Below are 17,217 nucleotides of genomic sequence, written 5' to 3'. Positions count from 1 at the left end.
CATATCCAATGTAACCCGGGGGGGGAAATGACATAAAACTCATTGAAAATAAAAGTAATAAACGTTTGATTTCAGAAACTGCCATTTGCATTTTGCAGCAGCTACAGTTTTTTTTAAAATTGATGTGAAAATGATGGACTTGCCAGTTTTTGAACCAAATCATTTCCTTGAAGTCGTCTGCTTTTGCAATGAAGTGACATCTTTGTCATAATTTGACTCAATCCCCTAAAATGGAGAGGTCGGCTTTTGTTTTTAAACTCTTCACACAAAAAAAACAACAACAACAAAACACATAACTTCAAATAAAAAACAAAACAAAGCAAAGATGTTGGTTTGCTGTTTCTTTGGTTTACAGACAGCTCAAGCTTTTGTGAAGGTTATTGAAGGTCAAGAAAGTAAAAAAAAAACCTCCCTCCAATCATGGTCAAAATATGTTTCATGCTTCTGTTCAGCAAATGTTTACCCTGATGATGTCTCAATGATGTTTCCCCTCCGAGCAATTTGTGGTTGCGCTTCCAGTTTGAGAAAAAGATACAACAAAAGCGTCTTTTTGTTTGTGTGCGCCATGAGGAATCAGCTGCAAAGTCTGGCAAACCTTTGAAATATCAAAAAGGAGCAACAAGACGCTGCTGAGAGAAAAGTTCACCATTTGGATTTGCACGAAATCTTCAGTGGCCTGCGATTGGACTGGCAACCGACCCAGGGACCCTCGCCTGGCAAATGTTGTCCGCTTTCCACTGGGGGGCGCTGATGAGACATTTTCTCTACATCATGCATGCTCCACCAATGCCCAGATGAGTACAAAGAGCCCCGACTGTTTTACTGTGACTGCACCTATCAGCTTTTGTCTTCCCTTGATAGTGGAGTGTGTGAACCCGCATACTCCACAGTTTCTTTGGGGTTGACGTCACGCGCCTTCCCACGGAGTAGCGGACATGACACTTAAAATCGCGCACGCGCTCGCGCGCGCACCGTGAACGAGCCTGACACAGATGCTGCATTTACACTTTGGGCCAGAGGTGGCAGCCACGAGTAAAAAGGTGACAAACTACAAAAGATCCTTTAAAACAGCTAGGTCAAAATTAACGCAATTTGGTGACAAATTTAACCCACCCACTACTTGACAACTACTTTCTGGGGGGTTTGTGCAAAACAAACCTTTTTTTTGTGTGTGTGTGTGTGTGTGCGTGTATAAAATAATCCCAGAACTTGTGTTGTTTGAAACAAAACAATCTAAAGTTTGGCCAAATAGACCCAAGTAGCAGCTCGGTCCAATTTTTGACCAAAATTGGGTTCTTTTTGACCAAGTAGTTTTAAGGATTGTATGGGTTTAAGAAATTAACATTTTTGACTTTGTAGGAGCCACTACAGATGTTTTTTTTTCTTCTTCTTGATGTGATTGTCATGTTGTGGAACCTTCAAATAGAAACATGTTCATCAAGATACTGCTGGAAACTAATCATGTCCGTCTATGACTCCCTCAAACTTGAATATGATATCTATTTGTTAAAAATGACTGTTATTACCACCCACATTGTCCACGTGATGAGAGAGAGAGAGAGAGAGAGAGAGAGAGAGAGAGAGAGAGAGAGAAAGAGAGAGAGAGAGAGAGAGAGAGAGAAAGAGAGAGAGAGAGAGAGACAGAGAAAGAGAGAGAGCTGCAATATTGAGCCACCAAACTCCGAACGCATGCACCCAGGCAGCATCCAGGCAGGACAGCAGCGTTTTTCTTCCACCCGTGGATTTTATTGTTATTATGATTATGACATTACTGCGTTGGGATTCTCGCCTCTGAATTGCGTCGCCTCTTTTATTTGTGTGGGTTCGATCTCCTCCACCCACCTCTCCTCCCCCCGACCCTCATTTCCCGCGAGCATCAACCTTCCTCGGATAACTTTTCCATCCTGAAGCGAACCTCCCCGATCCATTCCCCCGTCGCAGGTGGTTGATCTCTGGGCAACAAAAAAAAAAAAAGGAAAGAAAGAAAGAAAGAAAAGAAGGGTCTCTTTGATGGGGCGCGCGGCATCGTTTGGAAAATGCTCCGCAGTCGGCGTGTGAGCGCCCCGCGGAAGCAGCCGGGTTCGGAGTGGCCGTCGTCGGCGCGCGTCTCTCGGCGGTGCCGCCGCCGAAGCGACAGCGACAGCGGCCAGTGAGCGGCCAGTGAGCGGCGGCGGCGGCGGCGGCGGCGGCGGCGGCGGCGGCGGCGGCGATGGAGGCTCCTCCGGCCGCGGTGGCGCAGCTCGGGCGGCCGCGTCGCTGGAGCGGCGTCACCGGAGGCTGGTTTCGGATCACGCTGCTCTCCTTCCTCGCCACTTTGCCGGTGGAGCAACTGCGCGCCTTCCCGTCTTCCCTCAGCGACTGCCAGACGCCCACCGGCTGGAACTGCTCGGGTGAGGTTCGGCGCATACATTACAAGTTGGGGGTGCGAATAGACGGGCTGGGGATGTGCATCATGCATCCTGGCGTTTGGGAAAGGCGCATGCATGATGCTTTAGTTGGGGATGGGAGAGACATCATGTCTTGCATTTGTCTGCCGTCATTTCACACTGCTCTTTTGTTGTGGGTCAAATTGACCCGGAAAAATGTCTTGGTGATTTCATTTCTGAGATTTTCGGAGCTTTTGATGGGCGTATGGAGGACGGTGGGTTCATACATAGCCTACTGATGTTTTCTTTTCTTCCCTATTGATTAAAAAATGCTGGTCACATACAGCCTACCTATAAGAGCATTTTTAGTGTATGCAAACAATTAATAAAAGGGGGTCACATTGACTCATGAGCATTTTTGTTGTAGCCTATCAAAAGAAACAACTGTTAAAAGCATGAAAGAAAAAAATTAACAGTGGGTCAAATTGAGCCCTGAACGCTGTTGGTGTAGTAACGTCACCAATTAGCAAACGGTCACATTGATCCATTCACATTTTTGTTGTGCAAAACAAACCCATTTACTGGGTCACATTGACCCATAAGAAACAAATATAAAGTATGGAGAAATAAAGTAACAGTGGGTCAAATTGACCCATGAGCATTTTTGCTGTATTAAATTATCAATTAGCAACAGGTCACATTGATCCATTGTGGGTCAGTCACAATGACCCATCATTTTTTTTCTCTGTGCAAAAGAAACAAATTAATTGTGTCAAACTGACCTATTAGCATGCTGTTTAAAATAATACTAGCATTGGGTCACATTGACCCATAAGCATTTTTTTGGGTGTAGCCCTATTAAGAAACTAGAGTATGGAAAGACATTAACAATGGGTCAAACTGACCCATGAATATTTTGGAGTATTAAAGTAACCATTTAGGCACAGGTCACATTGACCCATTGACATTTTTGCTGTATAGAAGAAATAGCAGTGGGTCACAATGACCCGTGAAAATGTTTACTGTGCAAAATAATCAAATTAACTGGGTCACAATGACCCATGAGCATTTTTGTTGTAACCTAGCAAACAAACTAGTGTACAGGAACACACTAACAGCGGGTCAAATTGACCCATGAGCATTTTGGGAAGCATTTAGGCACAGGTCACATTGACATTTTTGCTGTATGGAACAAATAGCAGTGGGTCACATTGACCCATGAGCATATTTGCTGTATGAAATAAATAACTGGCAGTGGGTCACATTGACCCGTGAGTATTTTTGGTTTATTTAAGTAACAAATTAGCAACATGTCGCATTGACCCAAGAGCATTTTTTTCCCGTACGCAAGAAACAAATTAAGAGCGGGTCACATCGACCCATGAGCATTTTTAGCCTAGCACTATTCCAGTGTGCTTGGAGAGTAATAATTTGCAGGCGGCGCGCGGTTGTATATTTCCCCTGTTGGCCGTCCGAGTCTGGCCGAAGCCTTAAAATAGCCCCCGGCCAATTACACGCCACGCCACTATTGATATTATAGCTCATAAGTGGCGCACGTCAATATGAGTGGATGACTTGCAGCCAGAATCGGAACATTTCCTTCTCCCCCGTGCAGGACTGATTGTTATCCCAGCGCATGAGTGCTGGACATCCAAGTGCAAAAGCTCGTAATTGGATCTGGAAAGTGAGGAAGGATGCTGGGAGATCAAATAGCAGATGTGCCCATTTGAGAACGAGATGAGCAGTTCCTTTTTTTTTTAATCATTTTCGGTGAAGAAAGTTTCTTTTCTTACACGGCTTGTCCTCATCAGCACACAGATTTTTTTTTTCTTTTTCTGCCGATTGTGATCAGTGCTAATGATTTGTGGGTAATGAGTGTCGATAATGCTGCACATCCTGCCCAAATGCACGCTTGCCACCCTCCTCACTTCCTTTCACACTCTCGTGTGCATTGAGACAAAAGCTTTTATCCGACACGCCTTGCGCAGGCTTAAGTGCAGACGCTGGGAACAAAGCGTGCGTTGGTTCGCTCCCTCGCATCGGGTGCAGGCAGAAGAGTTCATTAAATGAATCAAAATGCATTGTGGTAAAATTACCGAATGATCAATTCTGAGCTCGCCAGAAAAATAAAAAAAATAAAAAATAAAAAATAAAAAAATAAAATTCCATTGTGCTGCATTTTAAATGCATTTTTAAATATAAAATAAAAAAACAAAAAAACTTTGAGTGGCGCTCATCTGTCTTGCTTCTGATTGGGCCTCATTTGGGTAAATTCCCAAGTATGATTCAGCCAATCCAAAATGGACGGACGACTTCCTGTTCAATTTCAAACATGGGTCCTTGAGACTTTTTCATACATTTTGTCATAACATGACAGATGCCCACACAATTTCGTGTTGATTAAAAGAACCGGTTAAAGCCCTTTTCGCACTGCACTTATTCAGCGTGAAAGAGTCACGCAGCAAAACAGCGGCCAGCGTGCCCATTTTGGAAAGTGCTGACGTAGCATACCAGGAAGTAAAAACAGAGATTTTGCTGCTGGCACCTCGACAAGTTGTAGCTTTGACTTTTCTCATTGTAAGGAGGACGAGGAGACAAGCAGCAGAGAAAAATAGGCAAATTAAAAACAAAATCATGCTACTAGTTTATATATAAATCTGGAAAAAAAAGCCCCAAAATGGAATGACTTCACCAGCTCCTCCCCCTATTGGAGGCGCTTGTCTGACGTCACACCGCCAACCGCTCTTCATTCCAACAGTTCGAGACGCCAAGCATTCAAATATTTAGCATTCAGCATTCAGCGTTCCCACGCAATTCATAAAGCACATGGATTATCTTCGTATTTAATCATCCACCGCCATCCAACCATCCAACCTGAACTGCTCATGCTAAGACATTTGCAAAATTCTGCCTTCAGCGACTCGTTTCCAGCATCAATTAATTCCTTCCACTTGGCAGCAGAAACGAGCCGACGCATTCTGGCTTGTAAACATTTCAGTTGTTGGAAAAGTCCGTCTCTTTTGTGAAACTCGTCGCGAGCAAGAGCAAAGGGGCGAGGAGCGCTTTTTTGGAGTGTACGCCTTCCAACACCAATTACTCGATTGGGCTCTCCTTTTGGATCCGACTCTGGAGATGTTGTGCGACTCTTGCAGCAAAATGCTCCAATATGTCCACAAGCTGGTCATTAACTGTGGACCACTGCGCGGCGCTGGTCGTTTAGCGCATGGATTCATTAGCGCCGTCTCGCAAAACAGCTGCCTTCTGCTGCTACAATCAATGCTAATGAGTGTGGCGAGAACGGGCGGAAATATGAAAACTTGCCGGTTGCTTTCAATCACTTGTTTGAAGAGTGTCACGTGAGTTGCTGGTGCGTGACATACGCCAAGCATCGTTCTCTCTCTCTCTTACTCCCTCATGCTTCCGCCATGTTGGCCATTTTTTGATAGCACTACATTAGGGTCCCATCGAAACAATAAGCAGAAGAATATTCTCCAAAACGATTTCACAGCCTTGCACGATTGATTTCTAACCACCCCACTTAAGCTCATTCGCTCGCAGCCTTTCACGCTGCCAGCCTTATCCGGTGACATCACAACTTACTTTATTCAACCGAAGCAACGTCTCAAAGCAAAGTGAACCGAATAACCGTACACGTGACAATGGCTGCCATCGGCTGGCATCCAGTCCAGGGTCCCGAAGCCAGCTGGGATAGGCTCCAGCACCCCCCCGCCATCCTTGTGAGGAAAAGCGGTTAAGAAAATGGATGGATGGCATTTTTAGAAACCCAAAAGATAACTTGTTTTCTGTTTAATTGATCTTGCCTAACTACTGGAAATTCCAAAACACGCACCAAATATGGGTTTGAAGAACATTGGACATGTCATTGGACAGTAACGATGACGGTGATGATATATAATTTGCTGCCATGTTATTAGGGGGAAAAAAAATGTTCAGTTCATAGGAGAGGTCAAAAAAGGAAGTCTGGCTTTGCTGCTTGTTGGCCTTTCATCATTCATTTACTGCACTTAATAATTTATCAGCGCAATGCTGAAACGTCGCTTGTGAAATTCCAGGTAGGTCGGCGGAAGATGCATTTGGCTGACAAGCGCTCTCTTTTAGACAAGTAAGTGCTTCTCTTGCCATCTTAATCGTCGGCATATAAACATCGGCGTTTGAATATTTGATGTTTGTCGGCTTGTTTTCTTGAATTATTCAACTTACGGTAACTTCCTCCCGCGGCGGGGAGGTGGGGAGCGTAAATTTGCCGGCCTCATGACGCAGCAACCGGCAGCTGATTAGAAAAAAAAGGCCAACAATGATTTGGCGCTTGTTTAAGTGCTACTTAAAATGGACACCTGCTGTTGCACAACCACGGCAACTAATCACCAACAATGGTCTCATTTGTGTCACCACTGGAGTTGCTCGTACCTGACAAATGAAAGCATAAAACTTTACAACTTTGCCAATTGAAAATGCCTTTTTAAGCCGCATGCATACAGTAAGTAACAAGCTCATTTGAAATGAGAGGAAGCTTTCAATGCTAGAATTCAGATTGTGTTCACTTTGACTTGGTGGATAATGGAACCAAAAAATTGCTATTTGCAAAAGTACTGGGACACAGGCCAGTAAATACAATGATTGAGATGAGATGAGTTTTGTTGCAAAAAGGTAGATATGTCATTTTAATCCAAGTTTTCATTTTTACTTTCAAAACTTTTTCATTCAATTATTTTACAAGTAGAGAGAAAAAAATGCTTTTTTAAGGGTCATTTTGGAGGGTCGTGTTAAACACGGGTGCAGGCTGTAGTCACGGAATTTGACGTTAGTTTGTTTGAAAAGTAATAAACACAGTGATCCCATTTTTGGGTATCATTTTGTGCAGTGCACTATTTGAAAGATTGTCTTCGCGTTCCCCCTGCAAAGTGATGGATAACACAAGCCGAACCCACGTCAAGCTTCACACAGCAACCAGTTTTGTGCTCCCGTGAGGTCATCGTTGATTTCACGCTCCGCTAGCGTAGCTCATATGTCTCTGTCTTCACATTCTTCAGCGTCCTCCTGTATTTGAATGAAACGCGAGACGCGCAACCTGACACCTCTCATGTTGTTTTTCTGCCGCTTACAAATTGCTGCCACCTTTTTTGTACTCCCAAGGAAACGATGAACCGGACTTTATGCCGGCAACCGCGCAAAACTGATGTGAGAGATAAGACGTACTCGAGAGATATCAATTTGTTTGTGAACTTTTATTTGCACATATTAGCTGAATTTGAAAACATTCACCGATTTGGGGTTTATATATACTTAAATAATATAACCACCGTATTTTTACCATATAACCGTACCATACCATATATATATATATACAACCCGTTTTTTTTTTGTTAAAGTGTATCCTTGGCGCCTGTGCCGTGCTATTTTTTTGTAACTACTTTAGTGGCAAACAAGACAAACTCTCAACCCTAAAGCGCCTTCTATCACCTGACCCAAACCCGGAACTTTACTAAATTCAACCATCCATGGACTTTACCCTCTGCTGCGGACATGTTGTACTGCATGCATCTAACTGAAATATGTGAAGGATATCTTTTGACCACAACTTTTGAACCCAGTGGCCTCGACACACCAACGGTGACGCCCCAATTTCAAGGCTCCTGAAAATGCTGGACGAATGCCGTGTTTAAACTAGTGGGGCCGCACACTGTAGAATATATTATTGTCAAGATTTTTTATTTGATTTGACTTCCCTCGCCAGTCAATTACAGGGCGCTTTTTGACTTACACATCGGTTAAATGAGAATACAATCAATGTTTTTCCTAATTTGTAGTCAAGAAGTATGCGTGCATTCAGTAAGCTGTTACCAAAATCAACGATTTTGTCATCATTTCCTACTCACAATATTCCCCCAGCCAGAGTTTTTACACACGGCGGTGAAATCAATGCAATTGCCGTAGCACATTTGGAGTTGTTGACGTGCGCGCCCCGCGCGGCAGTCGAGCCTCCCTTACTGCGTTGATGAATCACATTTGATTATGAAGTGGATGCGCTTGCCAGGCGATGTATAATCATGTAAGGGAAGGCCCGGGTGGCAGCAGGCTGCCGCGCTGTGCGCGCAACATCAAACCCTTTGACAGGTACAATAACTAAACGCGAGGCTACAGCATTAGGGAAGAAGACTGATGCTCAGCATCGGAGATTTTGCGGGCCCTTTCCGCAAATGCGTGTTCTGTATAGGACGGAGTTGCCGAGTCTTTATTGAGCCAAGTCCCGCCACCAAACCAAAAAGCTACAAAAAGTACACGCGATCCACTGTTCATTGTGGACGTTACATTCAGGACCCACCGGCAATTGTTGTTTTACAGAGAGACTATAAGAGAAAACATTTTTTAAAACGATTGTACGCAAACCCATTTCTAACAATAAAAAAATGTTTAGAAAAAATGTTTTTTTTTGTCTGGTTTTGGTTTTACTGTACCTTCGGAAGTTTGTTTTTTATTCCAACCTCCCCGCCAGGTGCAACCTGGGTATTAATGGAAAATAAAAAAAAGACCCAATAAATCCATACTATAAGGCTGCAGCTATTGAATATACAGCATTTTAATAATTCAGTATCCTATTAAAAATTCTATCAAATAATCAAGTATTCGAATAAAATGTACAGGACTGCATTTCCTATGATTCTTAGAAACAAAAGCAGAAAGTACTTCTAGTGCCGGTCAATGCGAGACCCACGACTCAAAAAAACAAGACTGTCCCACCCAAATGAGACATCTGGTCACCCTAAACAAGAGAAAATAAGATTATTAACCGTTTACTTTTTTTAGCTTTTTTATTGAGCATCGCAGCAAGCTTGTCTTGAAAACATCAGCAAGTACGATTCGTTAGTCTCAGCGGGCGGCCATGTTGGGTTGTGGGACGAAATGACGTAAGAACCACAGTCCCGCTTTTGTCTGCTCATTTAAGTAAGCGTCATTTGTTAAAAATAAAAGAGGCAGTTAACTGCAACTGTCAGGCTGTTAGCATTAAAGCGCACACACACACATGACGAGCGCTCCCTTGCTAGCTGTTAGCAGCTAGCTGTTACTTTTACATCGTTTTGTAAAGGAGTTGAATCAATGCCGCTACTTTTGCCAGATTATTATTTTTTTCAACACAAGCATCCGTGCTCTAAGTACAGTAGTAAGTGTGAGTACATTTGCAGCCACTGCTCAAATGTGGTTATTTATTTGATTAAAAAAAAATTTGTATTAGCGCTGCCCAATTGTTTAGTAGCATTTCCACGCAGCCAACCAGCTGATGGCCCTTAATAGTGGACATCATGCGTCTACTTTTTGAGATGTCCTCCATGGGTCCTCAATGAGTTGAGAGCTTGGTCTCGTCCCAGACACTCCAAGCACCTCTTAAGTCTGCGCTCTTGACTCAGCGACTATATTTGCTCCGAGAGCTCGCACTTTATGGTCATTTACGGCCCTGGCAAATTGCAGGTTGATTTCACCATCGGTCTGCCCTGCTGCGCGTTTATGACTGCTTGGTTGTCATGAGTAGGAGTTTTTTTTTTTTTTTTTTTTTTTTTTTCAAGTGGTGTGAGCCGCGGTTATAGTAGAAGGAGGCACAGAGGACTCTTAATATCTATTGTCCAAAGAAATCTCTAAAAAGAAAATGGCTGATCACCATATTACTTGTTAGCCGGCCCGCATCAATGTTCCCGTGAGCTGCGACGGATCTCAAGCAGCTGCAATTATAAAGCTTAAATTGCTGTGTTGTATATCTTGGCAAATATTGTATTTACATAGGATTTAAATTCATTATCAGAACAATGCGTTAATGTATCGTAAGCAATCATGAATGATGGTCAATTTATATGACTTAGAGTCAATGGACACATTTGAGCTGACTATTTCAGCTTTTATTTCGCGCATCTACATCAGATACAAATAGCACTGTTTGGAAGGAAACTTTATTTAAATTTTTTACAAAGATTCAATTTATTAAAGTCTGTGAAGTGAAAATAAATCACCACGCCCAACTTTCAATCGAATATCACTTCTGCAAGCCGTAAAAAAAAAATTGCTGTTAAGTCGTCAAGCATCTTTCTTGTGCCTTCACATGGTGGCATGCAAAAAAAAAAAAAAAAAAAAAAAGCCGCTTGAAGAGTTCCCACTGGAGTTTGTTGCTGATATCATTAAGAGTCGTTTTATGGTCTTTCTTGAAAGTTGAATGTTTCTGCTGCTTTTACTTAAAGTACTTTGTGTTTTCTCGTGGACCTCCCAAATGGTCAATGGCCAATATTTGTGCATTGGCCTTTTGAGAATTCTTGGTTGCCTGCAAAAAAAAAAAAAAAAGTTCCTATTGCTTCACTGACTCAATAACTGAAGAATTCCAAACCTCCTCTGGCACATGAATTGGCCACTGGCGTCCTCCTGTCTCTAGATTTAGACGACAGCGTCATAAAAACGCTTGGCGGTGTTCTGTGTTGTTGATGTTTGCGTCCATATTATACAAACGTCGTTCAAACTGCAAGTATGGAAATTGACCATTGATGTGGTTTGATTTTTGTTCGTGTCTTCGAATATGTTTACAGTATGTCAAAAAAAAAACGTGCTTTCAAAGTATGTGAGAAGGTCATTTTATGGCTTAAACTAAACATTTCTATCTGTAAAGTATGTTGTAAAATAATCAATACTATAATGCATTTGCTTTTTGGCAGCCATTTGTGAATTCACGTTCAAATTTATAGATGCGAGTGGAACGACTTTTCCACTCTTCCATTTACAACCTGTTTCTGAACTGGAGCTGTCTTGTCGTCTAATTGAAACGCGCAGACAACATGCAAAGAGCGCAATCTCATTTCAACGATATCTCCCAAAAAGCGCAGCATAAACAAACACGGTTTCATCTCCTTTCTGCAGGAACGACGCGACATCTCAGGAGGATCGCGACAATCCCTTTAGGTTCTCATCAAGCCAATATTAATCAAACAAACGCACACAATATAGATAATGGATTTGCTTTTGAAGTACAAAAGCAAAAGTAATTACAACATGGCTTTTTCTCGGAAGGATTTTCTGACGAGCTTCTGTAAAGCGGCAGTGCATCATATCCCGTATCTCTTGTAGCCATTATTTGCTGCTTGAACAATAGTGCTCGCACCCACGCGCGCACACGCACGCATACAAAATCCGTGTGAGAGCAATCAGTCCAGGTCGTCCAATCGCCTCAAGCTCTCGAGCTCATGCAGTCTGACTCGGACTCGTGTTGCTCTTTGATTTGATTCGAGATGCTTTGATGGAGTCTTTCGAGATTTGCCGTGGCCGCGTGAATCACATTTTTACCCCCCCCCCCACCCCCACCCGAGACTGCTGCCCCCAACTCAGTTTTGTTGTATGCAAGCAAACACAAAGTATTTAATAAGGATTCATCTGAAAAATATGACAAGATATTTTATTTGAATTCTGTGACCCCCACGATAATGGCTGACGTTTTCATATTTTTTTTTTACATTTATGTACTTTACAGTAGTTGTACACATGTAACATTGGTTTCATTATTTATTGCAGTACACATAAATCTATAGGCTACAATAACTTTGTATGTTGACATTCATCAGACCACAAATTGTGAAAATCCATTATATATTTTTTTAAGTTAATCGGCTGATTTATCGATACTTTTTCTGTCTAGCTCAAAAAAAAATCCCTATCCCTCATGTCAAGTACAGAAAAATACTAAAATAGCCACCAAAGCTCAGCAAAGTCAGAAGAGGCCAGTCAATGTGATTTTTTTTTTCTTCTGCATACGCCAGTTGTAAGACCAAACTCGAGTCTTGGGATATGAAGCAGAATTTGTAGCGCTTAATAGCAAAAGGAAGTTACGCTTACGCTTGCTTCTCGTTGAATTTGATCTTTCCAGGTTTTGATGACCGAGACACGGACCTGTTTTTGTGCGACACCAACACGTGCAAGTTTGACGCCGAGTGCCTACGAATTGGGAACATGGTGACTTGCATTTGTGACTTCAAGGTAAGATCCCGAAACAAGCCTGCTACTATTTTCTTTGGCTTACTTTTTCCCTTTTTGGAGGGACCAGCAGCATGTTTTGCCACTTTGTTATGTCTTCAGTGGTCAATCTATATATTTTTTTCGGGGTGATTCATGCTAAAATTCTGCTAAAACCGTATGAAACTCCCAATGAGTTGAGTTGTGTCTCATGGGGGGGATCGTTCATCTACGTAAGGGAAGTGCTGCCATGTTGGGCCAAATCGTCATCGGCTGCAGACCGGAAGGAAGTGATGTCACAGATGCTGTTGCGTCTGGCCCCGCTGCTCTTAAATTGTGACGGCTGACATGATTGTTGAGGCTGATGGATTTAATCATTCCATCCCATGTGCTGAGATGGAAAACACGCGTCGGCCATCAGAGGAAGAGTAAAAGCGTTGGACATCAACTTCCTGATGCAAATGAAATACACAAAACAAATGCAGATTGACTCACAATTCTACAAATGCTTGTAGATGACGACATTTGTCATTACTGTCCGTCTTGTGTCTATATTTAATAAGTGTAAGTGCGTCTTACACGGGTGCGCCGGTAACACGACCCCCTCCGTTCAATCATTTGACCCGCTGATTTATGTTATCAAAAGTCCTGCAACAGTCTTCAATATTTTACATACACTCCCCCTTGTTATCTAACGTGGCCCGTCCGTCCACTTTAAAAATCAGAGTATTCGGAAGCCGCACGCCGCATATAAATCGAATTTGGTGCGATTCAAACAACAGAAAGAAGAAAAAAAAATCAATCTTTCTGAGCTGAGCCTGTGAGTTGGGAGTACCGCGACCTGAAATCAGCCGGATCGAAAGCCATCGTCCCGATTGGAAATAATTAGCCCTCGGAAAGCAAAGCGCGGGTTTTAAATGAGGCCCGTTTATGGCTTCTTGTGAACCCCCGTGTCGCCGCCACGGACCGCCGTACTCTGCCGCAGTCGTAAACAACCTTGACACTGATGAGGCCGAAGACTGAAAGGAGCTCGTTAATAACATAAATCCTAGAAACGGTGCTATTCTTGATAATGGCTCGTACTTAACTTTATGACCAGAACTATAAAAAAAAAAAAAAAAAGTCAGCAAGCTCGTCGCTGAGTATTGATTGGCACAACGTTTGCATTTGAGACATGCAATGCATGCCTTGATATGAATGAAGACGCCAAGTTCTGTTGATGTGACACATTTTCTCATCTTGTTTTTTTTTTTGTTCATTATCCGCACGTCAGTACGACGAGGCACGTCGACACCCCGTTGGTCACCTGCTTTCTATCGCGCTTTCATATTTGAGATCAAAGATCGAAATGAGATGAGCACTGGAGAAGAATGACATTACAGCGCCATTTGTCTTCAGGTGGTCTCAGGCAATCAGCAGACCGTACGAGAATGTAGAAGTTAAAACCACCGCTTCATGGAAAACACAAGTGGATATCTTTATTCTTTACATCAAATCATGTGGGACCTTTTTTTTCTTTTCTTTTTTTTTGCTAGCCAGTGTTGGAAATAATCAGCATGGCATATAAATAGGTCCAGGCTGTATTTCCTCAAGTCAACACTTTACTCACAACTGTCAGATAAAATATTCCATTCCAGCTACTGCAGAGATGAAACGGTAGGAAGATTTCAAACTAGGATTACCGTGAACCAAAATGATCACGTTATCGGTATCAGTGAGACACAAATCATTTTGAATATGCATAAACGTTTTGCACATTCAGACTTGGAAATGGCAGCAATTGAAATGAATTTCCCTGCATGCCAGGTCCCAAGTTAGTCATGTGACAATGCTCTCTTTCTTATTGGTCACAAGAAGGTTAACAGGTTGGTAGTTAGTTGTTCGGACTGGCGGCTGATAAATTGCAATCGACCAAAAGTGCTGTCAACTGACTTTGTGCGAGAGGCGGAGTTCAAGCTTGGCGGATTTGATCTTCGGCTATCCTACTGAAAATGATATCAAATAATCCAGTATTGGGAATAAAATAAAATATATCTATAATTTTTTGCTTGTTTAAAGAACAATTATAAATACAGAACCAAAAACACATCTCCACTTAACTCATTCACTGCCATCAATTCATTTAACTATTTCTATTAGTTTCACATTTTTTTCTCCATTTTTGTTAGCAAGAGAATGAAAACCTAGAGTTTTTTTTATTGTACATTTAGAACAGATATAAAAAATTGTGATTAATCGTGAGTTAATTAGTGAAGTCATGCATTACAATTAAACATTTTAATAGCCTGATGCCACTAATTTTAAATATTTTTTTCTTTTCTTTTTTAATCTTTTATTTTTTATTAACTAGTGAAGTCATGTGATTAATTACAATTAAATCCTTTAATCGCATGACGCCCCTAATTTTCTTTTTATTTTTTTATTTTTTTAAATATTTTCTTTTTTAAAAAAAATTATAAAAATTAACTAGTGAAGTCATGTGATTAATTACAATTAAAACTTTTAATCGCATGACGCCCCTAATTTTTTTTATATTTTTTTCTTTTTTTTTTATATTTTCTTTTTTAAAAATTTTATAAAAATTAACTAGTGAAGACATGCGATTAACTACAACTAGAAATTTTAATCGCCTGACGCCCCTAATTTTTAATAATCTTTTTTTTTATACCTTTTTTTTTAAAGAAAATAAAAGATTATTAAAAATTAGGGGCATCAGGCGATTACATTTTTTAATCGTAATTAATTGCATGACTTCACTAGTTAACTCATGATCAATTTAAAAAATGATATCTGTTCTAAATGCACAATATTTTTTTCTGAAGGTTTTCATACTCTTGTCAACAAAAGTAGAAAAAAATGTTAAACTAATAGAAACGGTTCAAATGAATTTTTGACGTCTATAGCCGTCAATGGCAGTGAATGAGTTAATAATGACCAATTGGGTTTCATTTGTAGATAATCAGATTTTTTTTTACATTTTAATTTGCTTAGTAGCTCACTGTTAATAAGATTTTAGACAAATCCCTCACCATAAAGTGACGTCATAAGTACAGAAGTAATAATAATAATAATAATAATACATCATATTTATATGGCACTTATTTGTATATATTTGTATTTTTTAAGGCAACGGCAACTCTGTCAGCTCAGCTTGCACGGGGCACTTGCTTAGCGGCTAGCTGCTAGCCGCTAACGCTGAAGCCGCTAATAAACACTGGCAACAGATGCCATAGTCAAGTCAGCTATTAATTACTCGGGGACTTGTTGTCCCCCAACATGTACACAGTAGAAAAGCAACCATTCGCATCTACGGACAGGCATGAGTCTTCGGTTAAACGAGTTAAGACATTTTCAGAAATGAATTGAATTGAGAAAAGCAGGGAGAGAACTGACAAATTCCATATGGGAAGGGACCTTCCGACTTGGATGTCGTTTGACAGTACCGACCACTAATTGGAAAATTGAGCCGGCTACAACACGGCAAAAATAACGAATACAAAGAGGAGCCGCTGCCAGAGTCGTTTACTCTCAGAGACGCTAAACACACTATTAACTAGAATAAAACAATCCGCGCAATGCTAACCATTTCATATTTTATCCATGAGCCGTTTCATCCCTAATATCTACTATTAGCTTGTTCCATATTGTGAATTAATCTATGGATGCGTGTGGCCCTTTTCTTTTTGCAAGAACAAATTGAGAGGACGAGACATGCGAGGGAGTCGCTGAGGAGAAAGTGAGTTTGATGTGCCGCAATCAATGGAGGTCATTCACTGCAAAGATGAATTCGATTCACCTCGCACGGATTCCCACCACACTTTCTCCCCCTCCAGTCAAACCGCGATCTTGTGTCCTCTTAATTTGGGGGTTCTCAAACTTTCAGGGTCCACGCAAACCTTACAGACGTCAAATGTTTCCATGTACCGCTCACAATGCTAATAATACGAATCAAACGTAACACGTGACGAGTTCAAAGACAAAAGCAGATGATCTCCATTTTATGTGATTTCCGGGTCAAAGCTAATCATTTGTTATTTAGGGCATTATACATTCATCGAGAATAAGCAATTCAAAGGTTAGTTTTGATGTTTAAAAGTCTTTCAATGAGGTCCTTGGTGTTATTTTGCAAAAGCAGAAAATTCCAAGAAAATGTTGACCTTTCTGTAACATTACACTGAAATGGTGACTACAAGTATTAAATGAGCATTTTATTCAGGTGAGTCTACTAAAAGTAAACTACCGTCTGTTGACTCACCTTTCATTTATAGTCATCCTTAATCGTAACCCTTCAAAGTCACTCTTCTATCTTCTCTGTATTAAAATACGTTTGGCGCTTGTCGTTTTCAATAAAGTTGACTTAAAAAAGAAGTCATACTCTTTATAAGAAAGACGACATATTTTGTTGGAATAAAAAGGTCATCCTAATCTTATGAGAAACTTGCATTTTTCAATTAACATGAAGTTGCATTATTACGATGTCAGTCAAATTTGAACAAGAGACTTAAAAAAAATACAGCTTTATTCTCGTAAGATGCCATTATCCGTTTAAATTTTTTTTTTTTTATTGATGTCAGGATTTCCTATTTTGGGTGGTGATGATGATACATCCCAAACATTGGTGAGCATTTCAAATGCCCAAAGGTAGGGAGGACCCTTTAATTCTGAGAATTCACATTCCAGTTGTTTTTAAAACAGTCACTGGGAAATTGTCTTTTTTTTTTAGGTTTTATTTGTACATGAAAAATAATGAAGTTATCAAATTAATTCTGGACAAAATGTTAACGTTTCACTGCTGAAAATGGCTCAATAAATCAAGTATCCCTTTAAACAGGAAGTGAAGGAGGCAACTTGAAGA

General features: G+C 41.0%; 1 protein-coding gene and 1 long non-coding RNA gene across 4 annotated transcripts in view; one reads left to right on the top strand and one right to left on the bottom strand.

Moving 5' to 3' along the window:
* Positions 1-17,217, bottom strand: part of LOC144060178 (uncharacterized) — a 95,485-nt gene that overhangs the window by 5,560 nt on the left and 72,708 nt on the right. Inside the window, exon 5 of one of the 3 annotated variants that reach the window (XR_013295864.1) lies at positions 12,075-12,814. The exons of the other annotated variants lie outside the window; for them this stretch is intronic. This is a non-coding gene — a long non-coding RNA (uncharacterized LOC144060178). Of the gene's footprint in view, positions 1-12,074; positions 12,815-17,217 lie in introns of those variants that run through there. 3 annotated transcript variants of the gene reach the window in all.
* The window catches only part of tmeff2a (transmembrane protein with EGF-like and two follistatin-like domains 2a), a 100,932-nt gene continuing 85,375 nt past the window's right edge, over positions 1,661-17,217 (top strand). The window contains exons 1-2 of the mRNA XM_077579427.1: positions 1,661-2,390; positions 12,277-12,386. Of these exons, the coding sequence (XP_077435553.1) occupies positions 2,210-2,390; positions 12,277-12,386 (291 nt within the window). The 5' untranslated portion in view covers positions 1,661-2,209. The remainder of the gene's footprint in view (positions 2,391-12,276; positions 12,387-17,217) is intronic.

The sequence above is a fragment of the Vanacampus margaritifer genome, chromosome 11 (assembly GCF_051991255.1).
Source record: "Vanacampus margaritifer isolate UIUO_Vmar chromosome 11, RoL_Vmar_1.0, whole genome shotgun sequence".
Classification (NCBI taxonomy): domain Eukaryota; kingdom Metazoa; phylum Chordata; class Actinopteri; order Syngnathiformes; family Syngnathidae; genus Vanacampus; species Vanacampus margaritifer.
This window is presented reverse-complemented; position numbering and strand designations above follow the sequence as displayed.